This window comes from Solea solea, chromosome 7 (assembly GCF_958295425.1).
Source record: "Solea solea chromosome 7, fSolSol10.1, whole genome shotgun sequence".
In the NCBI taxonomy this organism is placed as follows: domain Eukaryota; kingdom Metazoa; phylum Chordata; class Actinopteri; order Pleuronectiformes; family Soleidae; genus Solea; species Solea solea.
Genome location: NC_081140.1, coordinates 24,115,652 through 24,133,198, shown reverse-complemented (window position 1 = coordinate 24,133,198; position 17,547 = coordinate 24,115,652). Strand labels below are relative to the sequence as shown.

Here is a 17,547-nt window from a genome sequence, read left to right as displayed (position 1 = left end):
ACATTTTGGACGTATGTCGTCCAAATTTTGGACGACATACTATACTATGACTTTTGTCAAATTTTGGACGACATACTAAAGTATGACTTTTTTGTCACATTTTGGACGACATACTAAAGTATGACTTTTTTGTCACATTTTGGACGACATACTATACTATGACTTTTTTGTCAAAATTTGGACAACATACTTTACTATGACTTTTTTGTCACATTTTGGACGACATACTATACTATGACCTTTTTGTCAAATTTTGGACAACATACTATACTATGACCTTTTTGTCACATTTTGGACGACATACTATACTATGACCTTTTTGTCAAATTTTGGACGACATACTAAAGTATGACTTTTGTCACATTTTGGACGACATACTATACTATGACTTTTTTGTCAAAATTTGGACAACATACTTTACTATGACTTTTTTGTCAAATTTTGGACGACATACTATACTATGACTTTTGTCACATTTTGGACGACATACTATACTATGACTTTTTTGTCACATTTTGGACGACATACTATACTATGACCTTTTTGTCAAATTTTGGACGACATACTAAAGTATGACTTTTTTGTCACATTTTGGACGACATACTATACTATGACTTTTTGTCAAAATTTGGACGACATACTATACTATGACTTTTTTGTCACATTTTGGACGACATACTATACTATGACCTTTTTGTCACATTTTGGACGACATACTATACTATGACCTTTTTGTCAAATTTTGGACGACATACTAAAGTATGACTTTTTTGTCACATTTTGGACGACATACTATACTATGACTTTTTTGTCAAAATTTGGACAACATACTTTACTATGACTTTTTTGTCAAATTTTGGACGACATACTATACTATGACTTTTGTCACATTTTGGACGACATACTATACTATGACTTTTTTGTCACATTTTGGACGACATACTATACTATGACCTTTTTGTCACATTTTGGACGACATACTAAAGTATGACTTTTTTGTCACATTTTGGACGACATACTATACTATGACTTTTTGTCAAAATTTGGACGACATACTATACTATGACTTTTTTGTCACATTTTGGACGACATACTATATTATGACCTTTTTGTCAAATTTTGGACGACATACTAAAGTATGACTTTTTTGTCACATTTTGGACGACATACTATACTATGACTTTTTTGTCAAAATTTGGACAACATACTTTACTATGACTTTTTTATCAAATTTTGGACGACATACTAAAGTATGACTTTTTTGTCACATTTTGGACGACATACTATACTATGACCTTTTTGTCAAATTTTGGACAACATACTATACTATGACTTTTTTGTCACATTTTGGACGACATACTATACTATGACCTTTTTGTCAAATTTTGGACGACATACTAAAGTATGACTTTTTTGTCACATTTTGGACGACATACTATACTATGACTTTTTTGTCAAAATTTGGACAACATACTTTACTATGACTTTTTTATCAAATTTTGGACGACATACTATACTATGACTTTTGTCAAATTTTGGACGACATACTAAAGTATGACTTTTTTGTCACATTTTGGACGACATACTATACTATGACTTTTTTGTCAAAATTTGGACAACATACTTTACTATGACTTTTTTGTCACATTTTGGACGACGTACTATACTATGACCTTTTTGTCAAATTTTGGACAACATACTATACTATGACCTTTTTGTCACATTTTGGACGACATACTACTATGACCTTTTTGTCAAATTTTGGACGACATACTAAAGTATGACTTTTTTGTCACATTTTGGACGACATACTATACTATGACTTTTTTGTCAAAATTTGGACAACATACTTTACTATGACTTTTTTGTCAAATTTTGGACGACATACTATACTATGACTTTTGTCAAATTTTGGACGACATACTAAAGTATGACTTTTTTGTCACATTTTGGACGACATACTAAAGTATGACTTTTTTGTCACATTTTGGACGACATACTATACTATGACTTTTTGTCAAAATTTGGACGACATACTATACTATGACTTGTTTGTCACATTTTGGACGACATACTATACTATGACCTTTTTGTCAAATTTTGGACGACATACTAAAGTATGACTTTTTTGTCACATTTTGGACGACATACTATACTATGACTTTTTTGTCAAAATTTGGACAACATACTTTACTATGACTTTTTTATCAAATTTTGGACGACATACTATACTATGACTTTTGTCAAATTTTGGACGACATACTAAAGTATGACTTTTTTGTCACATTTTGGACGACATACTATACTATGACTTTTTTGTCAAAATTTGGACAACATACTTTACTATGACTTTTTTGTCACATTTTGGACGACATACTATACTATGACCTTTTCGTCAAATTTTGGACAACATACTACACTATGACCTTTTTGTCACATTTTGGACGACATACTATACTATGACCTTTTTGTCAAATTTTGGACAACATACTATACTATGACCTTTTTGTCACATTTTGGACGACATACTACTATGACCTTTTTGTCAAATTTTGGACGACATACTAAAGTATGACTTTTTTGTCACATTTTGGACGACATACTATACTATGACTTTTTTGTCAAAATTTGGACAACATACTTTACTATGACTTTTTTGTCAAATTTTGGACGACATACTAAAGTATGACATTTTCGTCAAATTTTGGACGACATACTATACTATGACTTCTGTCAAATTTTGGACGACATACTATACTATGACTTTTTTGTCAAATTTTGGACGACAGACTAAAGTATGACTTTTTTGTCAAAATTTGGACATAATACTAAACTATGACATTTTTGTCACATTTTGGACGAAATACTATACTATGACATTTTCACATGGAGTCAGCTGCTTATGGCATAAAATCTGTTACAGATATAGGCCGACAGAGGCTTGTTGCGTCAATGGGGTGAACTGCCATCTCTTATTGGCTTTTATATATACTTTTCTTTTCATTCTTTTTTTTAAATGCAGAACAGCCTCTTCCCATTTCAGCCCTTCCCTTAAATATAAATCAAATGATTAACAAAAAACACATGAAATTCTAATATGTGCTAGTAATTTTATCACCAGTAATAAAGTCAACAAAATAACTTAATAGGTTTTTCTTTTGTTTTCTTAGAAGAGGATGTTTAAGATAACATCAAGGCATGAATAGAAATTAGAGGAACCTTCAGTCTGAAGCCCTTGTGGTGGAGGCGGTGATTGACAAAGTGCCCCGAGACATAAAAGAGGAAGATTGGTTTGTGTGAAGCAGACATTATATTGTCTGTGAGACATGTGGAGCCCCATGCTGCTGCTTGTCAGCTTGAAAATGCTAATGATTTGGTCTTTTGCCTCACAGGGAATTGGAAGTGGAAGGCCACTAATCTAAGAAAAGGGGAAGAAAGAAGAACAAGACGAATAATGGTGCGTGATAGTGCATTCTGGATTTAATATTGTTTCTGTTTTTGCATTGTAGTGCAGTTTTGTGACCGGTGCCCAAACAAAAATGCCATTATACCTATTGAGTGGAATTAACACAGTATGAGTAAAACAATGTGCGCATTTTCCCCTGTATGGTTTCTTTGCGAGTCTAAAAGTAATTTTTGTTCAGCTGACTAATTAGACCAGATTTTATATTATATGGATGTATGACTCATCCTTAGATGAATGTAGACGTTGAGTCAGCAGTTTGATATTTTACATTTTAATATATTCATATTTTTTTAGCTGTTTACCTTCAGTTTTTCACTTCACAAGAAAGATGGATGGAACACATTTGTGTACTACAATTATCCTTGTCTGTAGTTATTGCCCCATTAGTTTAACTCAATACGTCTTTTCTAGTTTTTTTTTTAGTTTTTTGCAATCACATTATTTCTCTGCATTGCTTTGAGGCAGAGATGCATTCACTTTCAGGAATGAGTTAGAAAAACCACAAAAAACGAATACTTCACTCCAAAGAAGGGGCCTTGAACTACAAGTAGGAAACAACTGTATTTATTGTGATATCAATACATTTTTCTATATATACACACAGTAATAAAAATGCAGTCTTAGTCGCACAATGAGTCGTTTACAAGTATGACTTCTCTCTCTTTATGCAAGTCTTTCCCCTTGATTGCTTGAGCACATTTGGACGTTCTTTTTGGGGGAAAAAATGACTTGTGTTTTTCTGACAAATAAATTTACAAATGAATAAATATTTTTTATAAAAAAAAAAATCATTGCTTTGTAATCCATTACCAGGAAACAATTGTTCTGAAAACATAAGACCTTTTTAAAGTAACCGATGTGCAAATTCTCTACGACAGAGTGTGCGCACATGAAATGTTAATGAAAATAATAGTCTTTGAATGGCAATACTGTAGAGTGAAAGGGGAGGAAATGGTTTCACAGTAAATAACATGAAACAGCAAATGCAGATTCAAGTAAAACAGGATTATGTTAAGTTAAGACAAATTAAAAATCCCCTTGCCTTTGTCACAAGGGGTCTATTACAGAACTTCACCATTATATTTAACAGGAAAACAAAAGCACTTTGAAAGATAAGTCTGTAAAACAAAAGCTCATAATAATATAATACATAAGGAGCGTGTTCCCCCAAAACACATCAGTGTATATCCAGGTGAAAATGTACAAGTAAAGTAAACAATGCAACGGCACAACTGTCCCTTTAAATTATTCTATTTATTTAAGGGCAAATCAGCCCTTAACTATAATAATAATAACAATAATATCTCTGAGTCACACAGACAAAACGGTTATTAATGTTCTTACAATACCCAGATTTGGCAACAGCAGGCAGGACTACAGAATGCTGCCCAAATGTGCAAACCATGCCGATCAAAGCCACTGATTAAATTCCATGATTGTACCATAAGTTCATCTCTCGAAGCTTTTACACTTTACCTGTGTGTAACAGCATTTGATTTGGGAAAACATTCCCGCGCTCTAGAGTCCTGTATTGCTCCACTCGTGATCTTACCTGTACAAAAAGCAGACGGCAAAAAGTAAGGTAAGGAAGGATATTAATCGTCTACTAGCTTTTTGACATAATACGTCAATGCTCATGCATTGTTGGTGAAGGCTGATCTCTATGGAGCCCAATGTAAAGCTGATAAAACTTTTTTTTTTTCTTTTTTTGTTGGAGAGCTTCAAGCATTTATCTCAGAGTCTGGGGATGAAGTGGATTGATTCCTCCTTATCCAAATCTCATCTTCGTCCAATTGCTTTTGATCCTCCACGTTGTCACTGCTTACACTGCTCTGCTTCATATTATGAGTGGCGGGGTCATCTGTTGGAGACTTGAGGCTCTCGCTTTCTTCCGTGTCCTCGCTTTCCAAGGACAGAGCCATGACGGGGGCCTCCAGGTCGGCCTCAGCAGATGACGCTCCGGGTGTCTGACAGAACTCGCCGTCCTCGTCGTCGCTCAGGATGTCCGTCTCCTTCACCTCCTCCCGCTCCTCATAGTCCTCGAGGTCGAATTGTTCCTCCACCCAGCGATCCGTGTCACCTGCCAACTCGGGCTGCTGCTGATCTTGTTTTTCCTCCTCCTGCTGCTGCAGTGGATCCGAGTCGAATTCCTTTGGGGAGTCTTGTTCAGGTTCGATATCAAAAACAATATCTGTGTCGATTGTAAAGCGGTTGCGCACGAGCTTCCTTCTGCCCAGAGTCCTGGTCGGAGCAGATGCTGCAAAGAGTAGAAATTATGAGCATCACTTAATAATATAATGAAACAAGTATTGTTTATTATTTTTTTTTTTACTTTTTGATTTGTAAAGTTGTCTAAATTTGTATTACCCTTTCATGAGCAATATACTGTAAATTTACACAAGTGCAATATAGCAGCGTCAAAAGTGGTCTACTCTGCTTTCGTCTGCCTTTTTTAAAGCAAGGAGTCAATACAATAGCGGGCAAACATTGTTGTTGTCATGGCAGCACACAGAGGGGGAGGTGATGTAAATGGCTGATGACCTTGATCACTATCTGATCACAGTAAACGCATTCTAATGCCAGGTGTATATAATATAATATATAATAACCTTATATATAAGGTCTATAAATGTGGTCAAAACCAATAATGGCCATCTTTCTTCACAATACACCAAAGAATCTTATCTGAGACAGATACAGTAAGAAGGAGCAAGATCAGAACTGGGACAGCTATAGTGTGAATGCAGCTGATGGCTGGCATTTACCTGCTCTATTTATGGTGGGACGGGCTCCCTTCAGGGCACAGAGACGCTTTCCTCCAAAGGGCACGTACTGCTGGTTGAGGGGTAAACTCTCGGTTTTCAGGAGCTGCCGGCGGTGCTTTTCCCTCAAGACTGAATGGACCGTTTTCAGAAAGTCTTTTCTACTCTCTGGAGAGCTGTGGGAGAAAGAGAAAGGGACGTTATCAGTCTGTCACGCTGTAGATACCAACAGCCCATGGGACCTTTATCAGTGACACAGAAGCTTTACTCTGCAGCCTCCATTAGCGGAGATCCTCACCTGCAGCACAGCTGAAAAGCTCTCTCTGGCCGTCCCTCCGACTCTGACCTTATGTGGACAATCTCGCACACGGCAGAGCTCTCGCCATCTGAGAAAGAAATGGACATGTTCATTTTTAGGAACTTATTCTTGGATTTGAGTGCATACAACATTATTTTGAGCCATTTTTTTTTATCATTTTGACACTTACCTGTATTAGATAAGGATCTGACTTGAAGGGCATCAGTCGGGATCATGTGACGGAATCGGAAAGGGTCTTTTTCATCTGCAGATACGGAGACTCGATGGGAGGCACCCTACAATCAAATAGATCACATATGAAACTATGCTTGTGAAATGAGACGCATTAAGATCTAATCAGCTTTTTTAAGGCTACTTATTTCACCGACACATGCAAAATAAAGTTCCAATGCTGTGATAAAAATGGGTCATATCTTAAATGGAATTGGGTGTTGCTGATGTGTTTTATTTGTGAAAACCTACCATTTTCTTCTTATGCTTGGACCCGTCCTTGCACACAAAGACAACTGCAGTCTTAAACACTAAAAGAGCAAATGTGGGGAAAACGTCAGTTATCTCAGAGGTTGTCAAATCAAAATGTTAAATGTGCAGTTGACAAAACACGAGTACTCGTCGGTGACATACCAAATGTGGCCATTTGAGGCTCTTTCTTCCATTTTCCTAAGGAGGCAGGAGGATTGATCCAGGTCACACTGGTGTGAAGTAACAAGTCACCCATGGACAAATCGGCAACCTGGAAAAAACAGCGTGAGAACATGTTCAACATCTACATTAGTTGGGGCTGAACAGGGTCATGGAAACCTATAAAAAGCAATTCTACTGAAATGTCAAACTTAAATTACGTATCACAAAGGAATTTATATTCCAGTATCAAATCAAAACAAAGCTCCACAGAAGACTGGGCGTTTATAACTGTTATTAACTGTGCCCATCAGTTAATAACATTGGGGGAGGAGGTCTAGAGGAAGACCAAAGAGAAGGTTTATGGATGTAGTGAAAGAGGACATGAAGTTAGTTGGCGTGAGAGAGGGGGATGCAGAGAACAGGGTTAGATGGAGGATGTTGATTCGCTGTGGCGACCCCTGAAGGGAGCAGCCGAAAGGAAAAGAAGAAGAAGAAGATTAACTGAGCCCATCACTCACACACATCAGGGCTCAAACTGATTGTGATTTACATGTTGATTTTTGGGGATTTTGTTCAGTTGTTAAGACGAGATTGTGCTTTATTTTATAAATTGTGCTTTATGGATTTCAACTAGCTCTGGAATGCTGCCTCTCCCTCAGTGCGCCATCAGAAATATGACAACTTCTGTGCGTTTGGGGAATCTCTACTTCAGTTGAGATGCGACATTCGTCAAACATACCTCTTTCTTTTCGCCACTTTGTTCAGTGATGAGCTGATCAAACACAGCCCCAAACTCCTCATGGATCTTCTGCATCTCATTGATGTGGCTGGCGACTTTGTTCATGGCTTTCATGGCAACTGCAAACAACACGATCAGAGGTAAATGTGGTGTGTTTTCTTCCGTCAAATTCATTTAATCTTCTCAGCCTGCCGTGTGACTGGGTCTTACCATCCAGGTGGTAGTGTTCCTCGCTGTCTGGGTCTGTGAGCGAGTAGAGCTCCTTCAGCAGAAGCGGATACTTCAGCACCCTCTGGATGGGTTTGATTAGGTACGATTCCAGGGTGGAAGAGTGCTGCTGCTTCGGGTTGCGCTCTTCCAGGAAGGCCTTGAAATCGGGGTCCGTTTTGGCTGAAATGATTGATAAAGACCAACTTAACCCAAGGCATCAACAAAGTCTTTCGACTGTACGAAGGACTCCGATGGTATTGTTTATAATCTGTAATTCACAATGGATTCTGCTAATTCAAAACTGTCTTAGGTTTGGTTAAGTTATCCAACAGTTTTTAGATTATGTGTTAGTCATCCTGTCATAAACACTGAAACAATAATTAACCAATGACAACTTCCTTAGGTTATTAGTTACTGGTTAATGAAATAGCCAGTGACTAAGACTGCTTTTCAGAGAACCGTCTTTGTATCTATGAGGAGCCATCCACTTAACTGCTAAAGGTAGAGGATGTACTTGCAAGAGAACAAACTGTTCAGCGCTGCTAATTATATGTCATATGTGGCTTTTTAGCCCTAGGAGCCTTCAGCTTGAAAGTATGTGGGGTCAAACGGACAACAATCTTGCCGACAGCTCTGCAGAGTTAATTTATGGAGCCTTGCAGGATATGGCAGATAGTTGATGGATAAATGCATCCTCTCCTTTGAGCCAAGAAGGAATGTTGACCCAAAAGCACATTGACTCACCCTTTACGAGGACCTTTGGGACTTTGGTGTGGCTGGCGCAGAAAGCACTGTAGATTTTAAAGCGGTCTGCATAGTACAGGAAAGAGCCACCAAGAGAGAAGAGGATTTTCTGTGAAAGGGGGAAGAGAGGTTACCCAAGTTGTAGTTTAAGAGGTCATTAATGGTCATCTATTTTTGACAGAACACACCTTAAACTGGTCCACTCTCTCCAGCTTCTCCAGATCTGGAACCAGTCGAGTTCCATCTTCCAGGGTCTTGAGAAACTCGACTTGGAATTCCACCATTTCGGGCAAGTTCCCAAAGAGTACATCCAGCTGGAGAAGAAGAGCATGTAAGTCTGGATAATTTCAACAGAAGTCCCTTGATATAAGAACATGGAGATGCTTAACTGCAGAGGAGACAAATGAATCTAATTTTCCAAATATGAATAAAACATCTATTTGTTTTTATAAACAGCCCCAAAACTCATCACCATCGACTAATATTTACATAATTATGTAACCAATGTCTCCTAAAACATTTGAACATTTCTGGCATTTAAAAGCCAACAACCACTCAACGGCTCACAGCATTTCACATACCTCATCCTGAGTGAGAAAGGTCTCCTTCTGCAGTGGAGTCAAATATCTTCCAATGAGACAATTGAGATCCTGCAAGGATATAAGTGGCTTTTGTTAGATTCGTGAAAAACATACAGTGCTGCTTCAAAACAAAACAGTGAGTCCCTACAAAATCCACAGACAGTGGAGCTGGCCTTTCTGTTTGAACTTTAAAGGCAAGGAAGCAACATGGAAACCCAATTAAATAAATGTCGATGGCAACAGTTGACTTCAAGCCCAAAAGATTAATTAGCAGCCCTTTAAAAAGTAAATCAGACAATTTACCAGACGTTCTCTAGAGACAGATGACTGGTGACCCAATAAAACAATGCACTGCAGTTTTATTCATTTTGAATTGTCAATTTAAAAATCATGGGCTAACTTAATATGTATTGATCACAAAGGAGATGTTCAGTTCAAATCATGAACTTCCCTTGAAGGAAGTTATAAAAGTATCTTAAAACAAACATTAGACCATCATTGGTTACTTAAGATAAATATAAACATGTATTGTAAAGGTCTGGTTTCAAACTAACACACTAATAAAGTTAATAAACTTAGTTACAAACACACATTTGATAAATATCTGGTTTACAGTATTTAGCAAATTTAGTTACTAGCATAAAACTTAAAATAAGTAACCATTGTAACATTATTTTACTGATGTTATTTCAGAGTAAAAGTAATTTTTTGGAGCTTGAATCGCTATATTTTCTTTAGCTGCAGGTCCCGGTGAGTCCTTTATAACCACAGTCCACATAACCTGCGCCACATGTTAGCATCACTGTAATTGGAACAAACATCCACCAACCCAACTCCACCAGAAAGTACTGCACAATCCACCATCAATCATGCACAATAGGATTTCCATAATAAATACATTTGTGGCCCCCCAGTTATGAGGTATAGTATTTTAGATGGCCTTGACATCATCCCTTTATATCCCTTCTCTAACCCAGTTATTATACTGAGCCACATTATACCAGGCAGGCAATATCCAGGCAAGGGCACAGCTGTGTCCCCTCATGCCTCCTGGGACACAGACAAATATGGATTGGGTATGTGGAATAGGTAATGTGTAAAAGCTAATACAACCCATGGCAGACAGAAAAGGCAGATCGATGGACAGAGGGAACACACACACACACACCCACACACACGCATTTAAAAACCATCTGCCTCGTACAACTAAGACGAGTGGTACTGACTTTAACATAGGTCCGTTCAGTCTCCACAAGCTCGCAGATGACTTTGCGGAGCTTGTCGGCATCGGAGAGCTGCCGAAGAGTCGCAGGAGGTGGGAAGGGGGAGTCCGGGCTCGGCGACGAGGACACGCACTCCGAGGGATTCATGTCATGGAGACTGCGGCAGAAAGCGGCGACCTGCTCCGTGCTCTGCAAAAGCATCAAAAGGAAGAGGGTCAGAAATAGGAGGTTTAAACATGTTACTCCAATTTACCCGAATAATATAGACCAATCAGCACCTCAAATATTGACTTGCAGGTGTCACTTTCTACCTGCTGATGTGCGTAGTCTCATGACTGTGCAGAGAGTGAGCCTGGAAAGAGGCAGTTCTCAAAAAAAAAAAAGTGGCTTGCACTGATTTGGTCTATTTTCAGTCTATCATAACAATGACTACCCACCTCTCTCGCTCTCTCTTGCTCTCACCCACATGCCTCTTTTTTTCTGGTATTTTCCTCTGTGTAATGATTAATCTCTTTCAAAGAATCAAAATATACACACACACAAACCAAGGCCAGCCACACACACTAGGGGTTGCTGTGGAGACCAGGCCATGATGTGCTGTGGACTATCATTTAGGACAAATATAGATCCCACTCAGAAACAGCCTACATAGATAAGCTGATACTTTGTGTGCAGCATCCTACAGCTACAGCCATAACAATAAAAGGGAGTTTACCTTTAACATGACTGCAAACAAAGGAGAAATTTCACATGCCTTGAGTCAGCACAAAGAGAAAACTCATTTTACACCATGCTTATTTCCTTTTTCTGTAGATGATACATAAAAGTTAATGGAGAAAGTCACTGAGAACAAACTGTTACGGCCATATAAGCACTTGCACTGCTGAGCTGAGGTCTCTCCAGTTGGTCACATAACAATTTTTATACTCCAGACTTGACGCAATTTATCCCGTCACACCTACAGGCTCCTCTGGGAAAAGAGTAATGATATAGCTTTCACACAGCCACAGAAGATGGAACGTTATCAGTTTCCGATTTAAAATAAATCTTAATTAAAGTTTGAGGCTACTGCTCCATCACCCATTTCCACATCTGGGAACATCAAAACAACAACGTTTGAGACATTTTGTGCAACCGTAGTTGAGCTGCATTTCCCTTTCTTCAATTGTAAAATGATGAAGAGAAGGAGTGAGGCGGCAAAAATACTGGCAGATTGAGGAGAGGACATTGTGACAGTCATATTTTCTCATGCAGCTTTGCCAGTGTCAATTGTTATCCAATCAGACAGACGGACACATTCACATGTGAGGCACGACATCTCGGTCAAGCATCGTGCTGTGTTGATAAAAGCAGTAAGACGTTATAAAGCTTGTCAAAGGTCAGTGCTGACCACATCAATGTTTTAGTCAATATGTTTGTTAGTGAGTGCAGCGTAGTTTAAAAATCTAAGAATGGATATTTCATGACATTTTATGGGGATTTAGCTTAAGGCCCTTTAATGCCTTAAACCTATTATAGTTTTTAATGACTCCTCTAAAAATGTCAGTTTATGTTACAGTGTACCTTGGTAGGAAACCTTAGTGATCTGGCTACACAAATACAAATCGTCATGAGACAATCTGGCAAAAAGAAGATGGTACGAAATCCGCTCCAGTTGCAGCCATAACAGCGGTCAGTCTGTTTTGGTTTCTGCAGTACCCACTGCCATAGAATACCTGCTTTATCAACTGAGCTTATCCTTGTTTACAGACATCAGTCATGATCATCACTCAGCTAATTAACACCATTGTTGCCTGGAAATCCATGACATGGCCGGGGAGGAGAAAATTAAGAAAGAACAGGGGGACGATTCCTCAACATCACATGAAAAGAACAATATGTAGATAAGAGAGACATGCATTGCAACACTGAGATGAGACATTTCCATCCCCAACCAACCAAAAAAAGCACAGATAATGGAGCAAAAAACTGCTCTGAATGTGCGATAAAACTCGGATTACAGCTCAAGGTGCCAAGAGAGAAAACTCTTTGTGAAGATCGTTACAGAAGAGTCCCAGTCATGTGGGGTCAAGCCTGCAAAACGCTCATACATGCACATGTCTTTATTTTGGCATCCTGTAAAGTACTACAGCGATTCTGGGGGCAACTCTGCATCACAGCGGTGAGTCACTGCTTCCTGTTGTCTGCCTGTAGCAGCCAGGGGAGGTGTGAAACAAACACTGTGGTTTACTCTCAGTAAAACAAAACAAAAAAAAAAAATCACAGCAGCAGCAAACCAACAACCATGGCTGCAGAAACGAAATAACCAGCCAGGTCAAGAAAAGTGATAAAGAGAAGAAATCTCACCAGATGAAGTACATCATAGATGGAGTCTGAGGAGCGCTTGGTATGCTTGCTCCACTTCAGCATGGACATAGTCACGTGCAGGTGGACAGATGGTAGATAATGTACCAGAAAGGATGAGACTCCAAGCTTGGAAAAGGGTCAGCTCTACACTGTGCCTCTCCAACTCATTTCTCATTCCTTTCGTAGAAAAAAGAAGGTGCTGTGGTGCTTGTGATGAAGGATGAGTGAAGCTGCTCTGCCTCCTCCTCTCCGCCCACGAGCACATGCAGCCTTCCAACTCCCCTTCCGAGTCTGCTGTAGTTCTGTTTCTGCTATTCTGCCGTTTTCTCTCTTTTTGCTCTACATGCTGTGTCAACTCAGGCACACAGTGTGAGTGTGAAGATCTGGCCAACTCCAGCAGCATTGTAAATCAGTCTTGATAATCCTCCGGACCAGGGAGAGAGAGCGAGAGAGAGAGAGGGAGCAAAGGAGCAGGAGGAGAAGGCAGGAGGAGTCTCCTCCTCAAGAATGCAGTGGAGCAGGATTGGCTGCATGAGCCAGACCGCAGCAGAATATAAATGTAGAATTTCAGGAACAGTGGGATAATGATGGGGGGAAAGGGGAGCTGCACGAGGATGAGCATGGAAGTAAAAGGATGCCAGAGGTTTTCAAAGAAGAGAATGGGATGTGTGCAAGTACGCCAACGATGTATTTGAATGTAAATAACAGATCAAATGAAGCTTGTGCTCCCTGTGATATTTCCACGTGCCAAGAAAATGCCCTTGCTCAGAGCAGTCAAGGAAAAGAAACTGCAGCTACAGACACATTTAGATGTTCCTGATCTCTGAGTAGATTCCTGCACCAGCAACAGCTGTCAGGATTTCCTGTGTCCCCTTCCTACAGTTAATAATTTCCTTCTTTTCCATTAAGTACAGACTCCATGACAAAAAAGCTAAATAAATTCAATTACAGACGGTGATTTGGTAAAGTTGTGACTGTAATTTAGGTCCTGAGGGGAAAAGAGGGAAAGCTCCAAGACCTTCACAATTTAATGGTCCAATATGTAACACTTAGGAGAGTTTATTGGCATAAATTGAATACACTACCATTAGTGTGTTTATATAACTGTATAATCACTTTAAAATAAAATGCACTTGGTTTTCGTAGCCTTAGAATTAGCCATCTACTCTCAACAAGGGCCTCACTTTACAGAATCCGCCGCAATCTTGTCTCTACAACAGCCTGAACAGACAAACCAGCCAGAGTGGACTTTTCATGATTTAAAACAGAAGATTACAATGCAAATCAATAAGAGTGAGATCCTTTCTTGTATGTGAAGTTCACTGTAGTTATCCAACATGCTTGGGAAACAGAAAGTGAGAGGAGAAGTCTGTGACAATCTGCAGTCTCATCACTGTACTGTATGCCACTAACTCATTTAGTCTAAAAGAATCACACACACATTTTGAGCCAGTGGGCCCCTGGGCACAGACTGGCACAGGGCCGTAGCTCTAGTATAGAGTACAATCACTTGTACTCAAAGATGGATGACTGAGCATGCCTGTCAACTTATGGTTGAATCGCTCAGGATGGATGTGATTGCAAAAAGTGTTGTGAGGCCACTGAAAGAAGAAGAGACGGAGAAGAGGAACTGCTTCTCACTGTGGCAGATGAAAGTTGAAGTGGTGAGTCTGGGAAGAAGTACTTGCTCTGAATGACCAGCACTGAAGCCAAACACTTTCCACAACAAGTACTCGGAGCCCAAAAACTGAGAAATGGAGATTAACAGTGTGTTTGGCTCTGACAACAACATAGTTCTGTTGAGAGAGAGAGATTTTTCCTTTTGCCTTTTAGTGTTTAGTGTTGCGACAGAGAAGTCTATCTCACTTCTCACAAAATGAAATCAAACTTTACTCCAGACACCTGTTCTACTCCTGATAGTAAGAACTCTCTGGTGAAAGTTCACTTTTACAGTAACTCCATCACCAATTACACATTTGCCGTTACCAAATTTCAGACACAGTCTTAGATCGTCACTAATTTCTGAGCTTTAAAGAATTTCACAGCGCTTACACTTACAGCACATTATCAGCCATCTAAATCCCAGAGAAGGGAAGAAAAAACCTAGAAGACTTCTTCTAAGGAAGAAAAAAACCTAGAAGACTTCTTCTAAGGAAGAAAAATGTTCAAAAATACGAACGGGAGCTTCACAAGACAAGGCACCACCCACACACACACCTGCTACATAGACTTTCATTACATTCATTAAGCTGATTTTTCTCCTATCCATAACATTATTATCATGAATCATTACACAGGCTGTATTTGAATAATCACTGCCTTTAAATTAAAACGGTGGAAATAAAGCAACTTAATTATTCTAAAACAGGCGTTTGCCAAGAAAAGGAAAAACCTAAAGCAGAGCATTAACACAAGGGTTAATGTGAACATGAACACTGCTCTGTTTTCCTTAACTAGAGAAAGTGAGGGGGTTACTGATGTTGTGAAGCAGCCAAAGCTCCATTATAATAACAGTGAATTGTGGAGGATGCGTGAAGGACAAGGACATGAAAACAAGCAGAGGAACCAACCACGCATTGGATGAAAAATGTACTGTAGTGATATTAAATTAAACAGACTCTTGAAATAGATGGTGCTCATACTTTGCTGCAACCAAACTCGCTGAATATCTCCGAGTCGTCGTCCAGGCTGTCTCCCGAGCTCTCCAACAACAGACCCACCCCGTCGTCCAGGATCTCCTCTGCAAACACAAATATAGACATGCATGAGCATGATTTAACATTGTATCCCAGATTAACGTGGGGCAAATACTGTCCTCGTCATGTCATTTTTATAAAGATCTCAACATAAAAACACACTGGTTTTATCAGTCTAATCCATTAAAGGGGATGCAGCCCATGCCTGACAGTGTGCTGTGCTCCATAATTAAAACAATGTCTATTTACTGTATTTATACAACTGAAGCTGGCGTCTCTCAGGACACTTGCAAGACAAAAAGTGCTTCCTCAAATTCAAGAATTCTTCCAAGTGTGTGCCTACAGAGACAAGGCAAGTCTCCTTTCTGGCATTATGGGAATGAATGATTTGAACAGGCTAGCAAGTGTGCGGTACCTGCGACACTGACTAATTAATGACCAGCCGTCCTTGAAACAACCTGAAAGAAAAGTTGAGCCAACACTGAAGCCATGCTATGTGCTAACTCTTTTCTATTCGCTGTAATGTGTCATGCTAAACCAGTGATGTGTGCTATCAAACATAGCCAGTATACTGCTAAAGTTAGCCGTTTGTAACTGAGTATTAATGTCAACTGATACTTTACATTTACAGGTTTTCCTTTATTTTGATATAATTTATTTAAATTTATCAGAAAAAGTTATTATATTGCAAATTGGGCTAATGCTATATTAGCTTCACTGTCTTTCGCCATTTTACAAAGCCCAGCAAGCATGTGCAAAGGATTGTGGGTCTGTCTGCTGCACTGAGGATTAACAGCCAACATCCATGTACATTCAGTTTGAAGGATCCTTCACATTGGAACAGTCATTTGGTGGCAGCTGGTGACGCAACATGCTTAACATTCAGCCAGAAACACTTAATGTTTCCTTTCACAATTAAAGAAAAATAAGACCTTGTGATTTGTCTAATTTATCTCATGTTTATTTAGTATTTAATATGAGGTGATTAAAGAGCTGCCGAGTTTAAATACACAACATGATTTTTAGGGAGCAAGAGATTTGATGTTAAACCTTTCAGTAAAGGCTACGTGTCAGATTTCTGCAATTGACGCTTTAGATGTTTAAGGGAAACGAAAACATCCTGAAGAACTGCAACTGCTTGTTAGTTTCACCTTGACTCTGGGAGAAGATGTCCGTGTAGAGATCTTCCTCTTCATCGGAGCGGCGCGGTGGCACATAGCACAGCTGACGGCGGTCCACAGAAGGCAGGGTGTTGACTGTCAATGCCAGCGACGCTTTCGAGAACGCCGCCTTCATGTCAGAGAAGTTGAGACTGTGCGATGCTTTTCCATTCAGCTGGAGGATTTCGTCCCCTGCATTTAGACCTGGGGAGCAGGAAACACAATCGGTTATGATTCAATGAACTGCTTGTCAGGCCTCCATGCACTGGGTGAGATGACTTACAATTTATCTCAATTTCAGTGATGATTAAATGTCACTTAAAATATGAATTAAGATTACAAGAAAATCAAGATCAAGACTATAGGGACCATTGTTTACATTACATACCATTGTTATATACAGTCCTTTTCACCATTTGACAATAAACTGAATACCTGAATTAGAGTTTACAGAAACAGCCGTTGACATTTTGTTTTATCATTTCTCTACAATTAATTAATAATTAACCAATTAATTGAGGAAATATAAGTAAATAATGATGCCAATAATTATTAGTTGTGGGTATAGGTATTTGGTATCCATGAGCTCTGCCTCCTCTTTAAAAAAACTCCAGCATATGCCGACATCATTTATCCATCCCTGAAGTTTAACATAGCCAATGTGAAAAAGCTGCAGT

At 39.1% G+C, this 17,547-nt stretch overlaps 1 protein-coding gene across 4 annotated transcripts in view; it reads right to left on the bottom strand.

Annotated features, from left to right (window-relative positions):
- Positions 1-4,014: 4,014 nt before the first annotated feature.
- Positions 4,015-17,547, bottom strand: part of tiam1b (TIAM Rac1 associated GEF 1b) — a 47,539-nt gene continuing 34,006 nt past the window's right edge. For 3 of the 4 annotated variants that reach the window (XM_058633747.1, XM_058633746.1, XM_058633748.1), the window contains 14 exons: positions 16,862-17,074; positions 15,657-15,754; positions 10,672-10,857; positions 9,446-9,514; positions 9,053-9,178; positions 8,865-8,973; positions 8,121-8,300; positions 7,911-8,029; positions 7,172-7,280; positions 7,010-7,068; positions 6,717-6,822; positions 6,527-6,614; positions 6,232-6,404; positions 4,015-5,723 (listed from right to left, as the gene is read on the bottom strand). In XM_058633747.1, the coding sequence (XP_058489730.1) occupies positions 5,188-5,723; positions 6,232-6,404; positions 6,527-6,614; positions 6,717-6,822; positions 7,010-7,068; positions 7,172-7,280; positions 7,911-8,029; positions 8,121-8,300; positions 8,865-8,973; positions 9,053-9,178; positions 9,446-9,514; positions 10,672-10,857; positions 15,657-15,754; positions 16,862-17,074 (2,171 nt within the window). In that variant the 3' untranslated portion in view covers positions 4,015-5,187. Of the gene's footprint in view, positions 5,724-6,231; positions 6,405-6,526; positions 6,615-6,716; positions 6,823-7,009; positions 7,069-7,171; positions 7,281-7,910; positions 8,030-8,120; positions 8,301-8,864; positions 8,974-9,052; positions 9,179-9,445; positions 9,515-10,671; positions 10,858-13,014; positions 13,060-15,656; positions 15,755-16,861; positions 17,075-17,547 lie in introns of all 4 variants that reach the window. The other variant, XM_058633749.1, reaches the window with a different exon arrangement.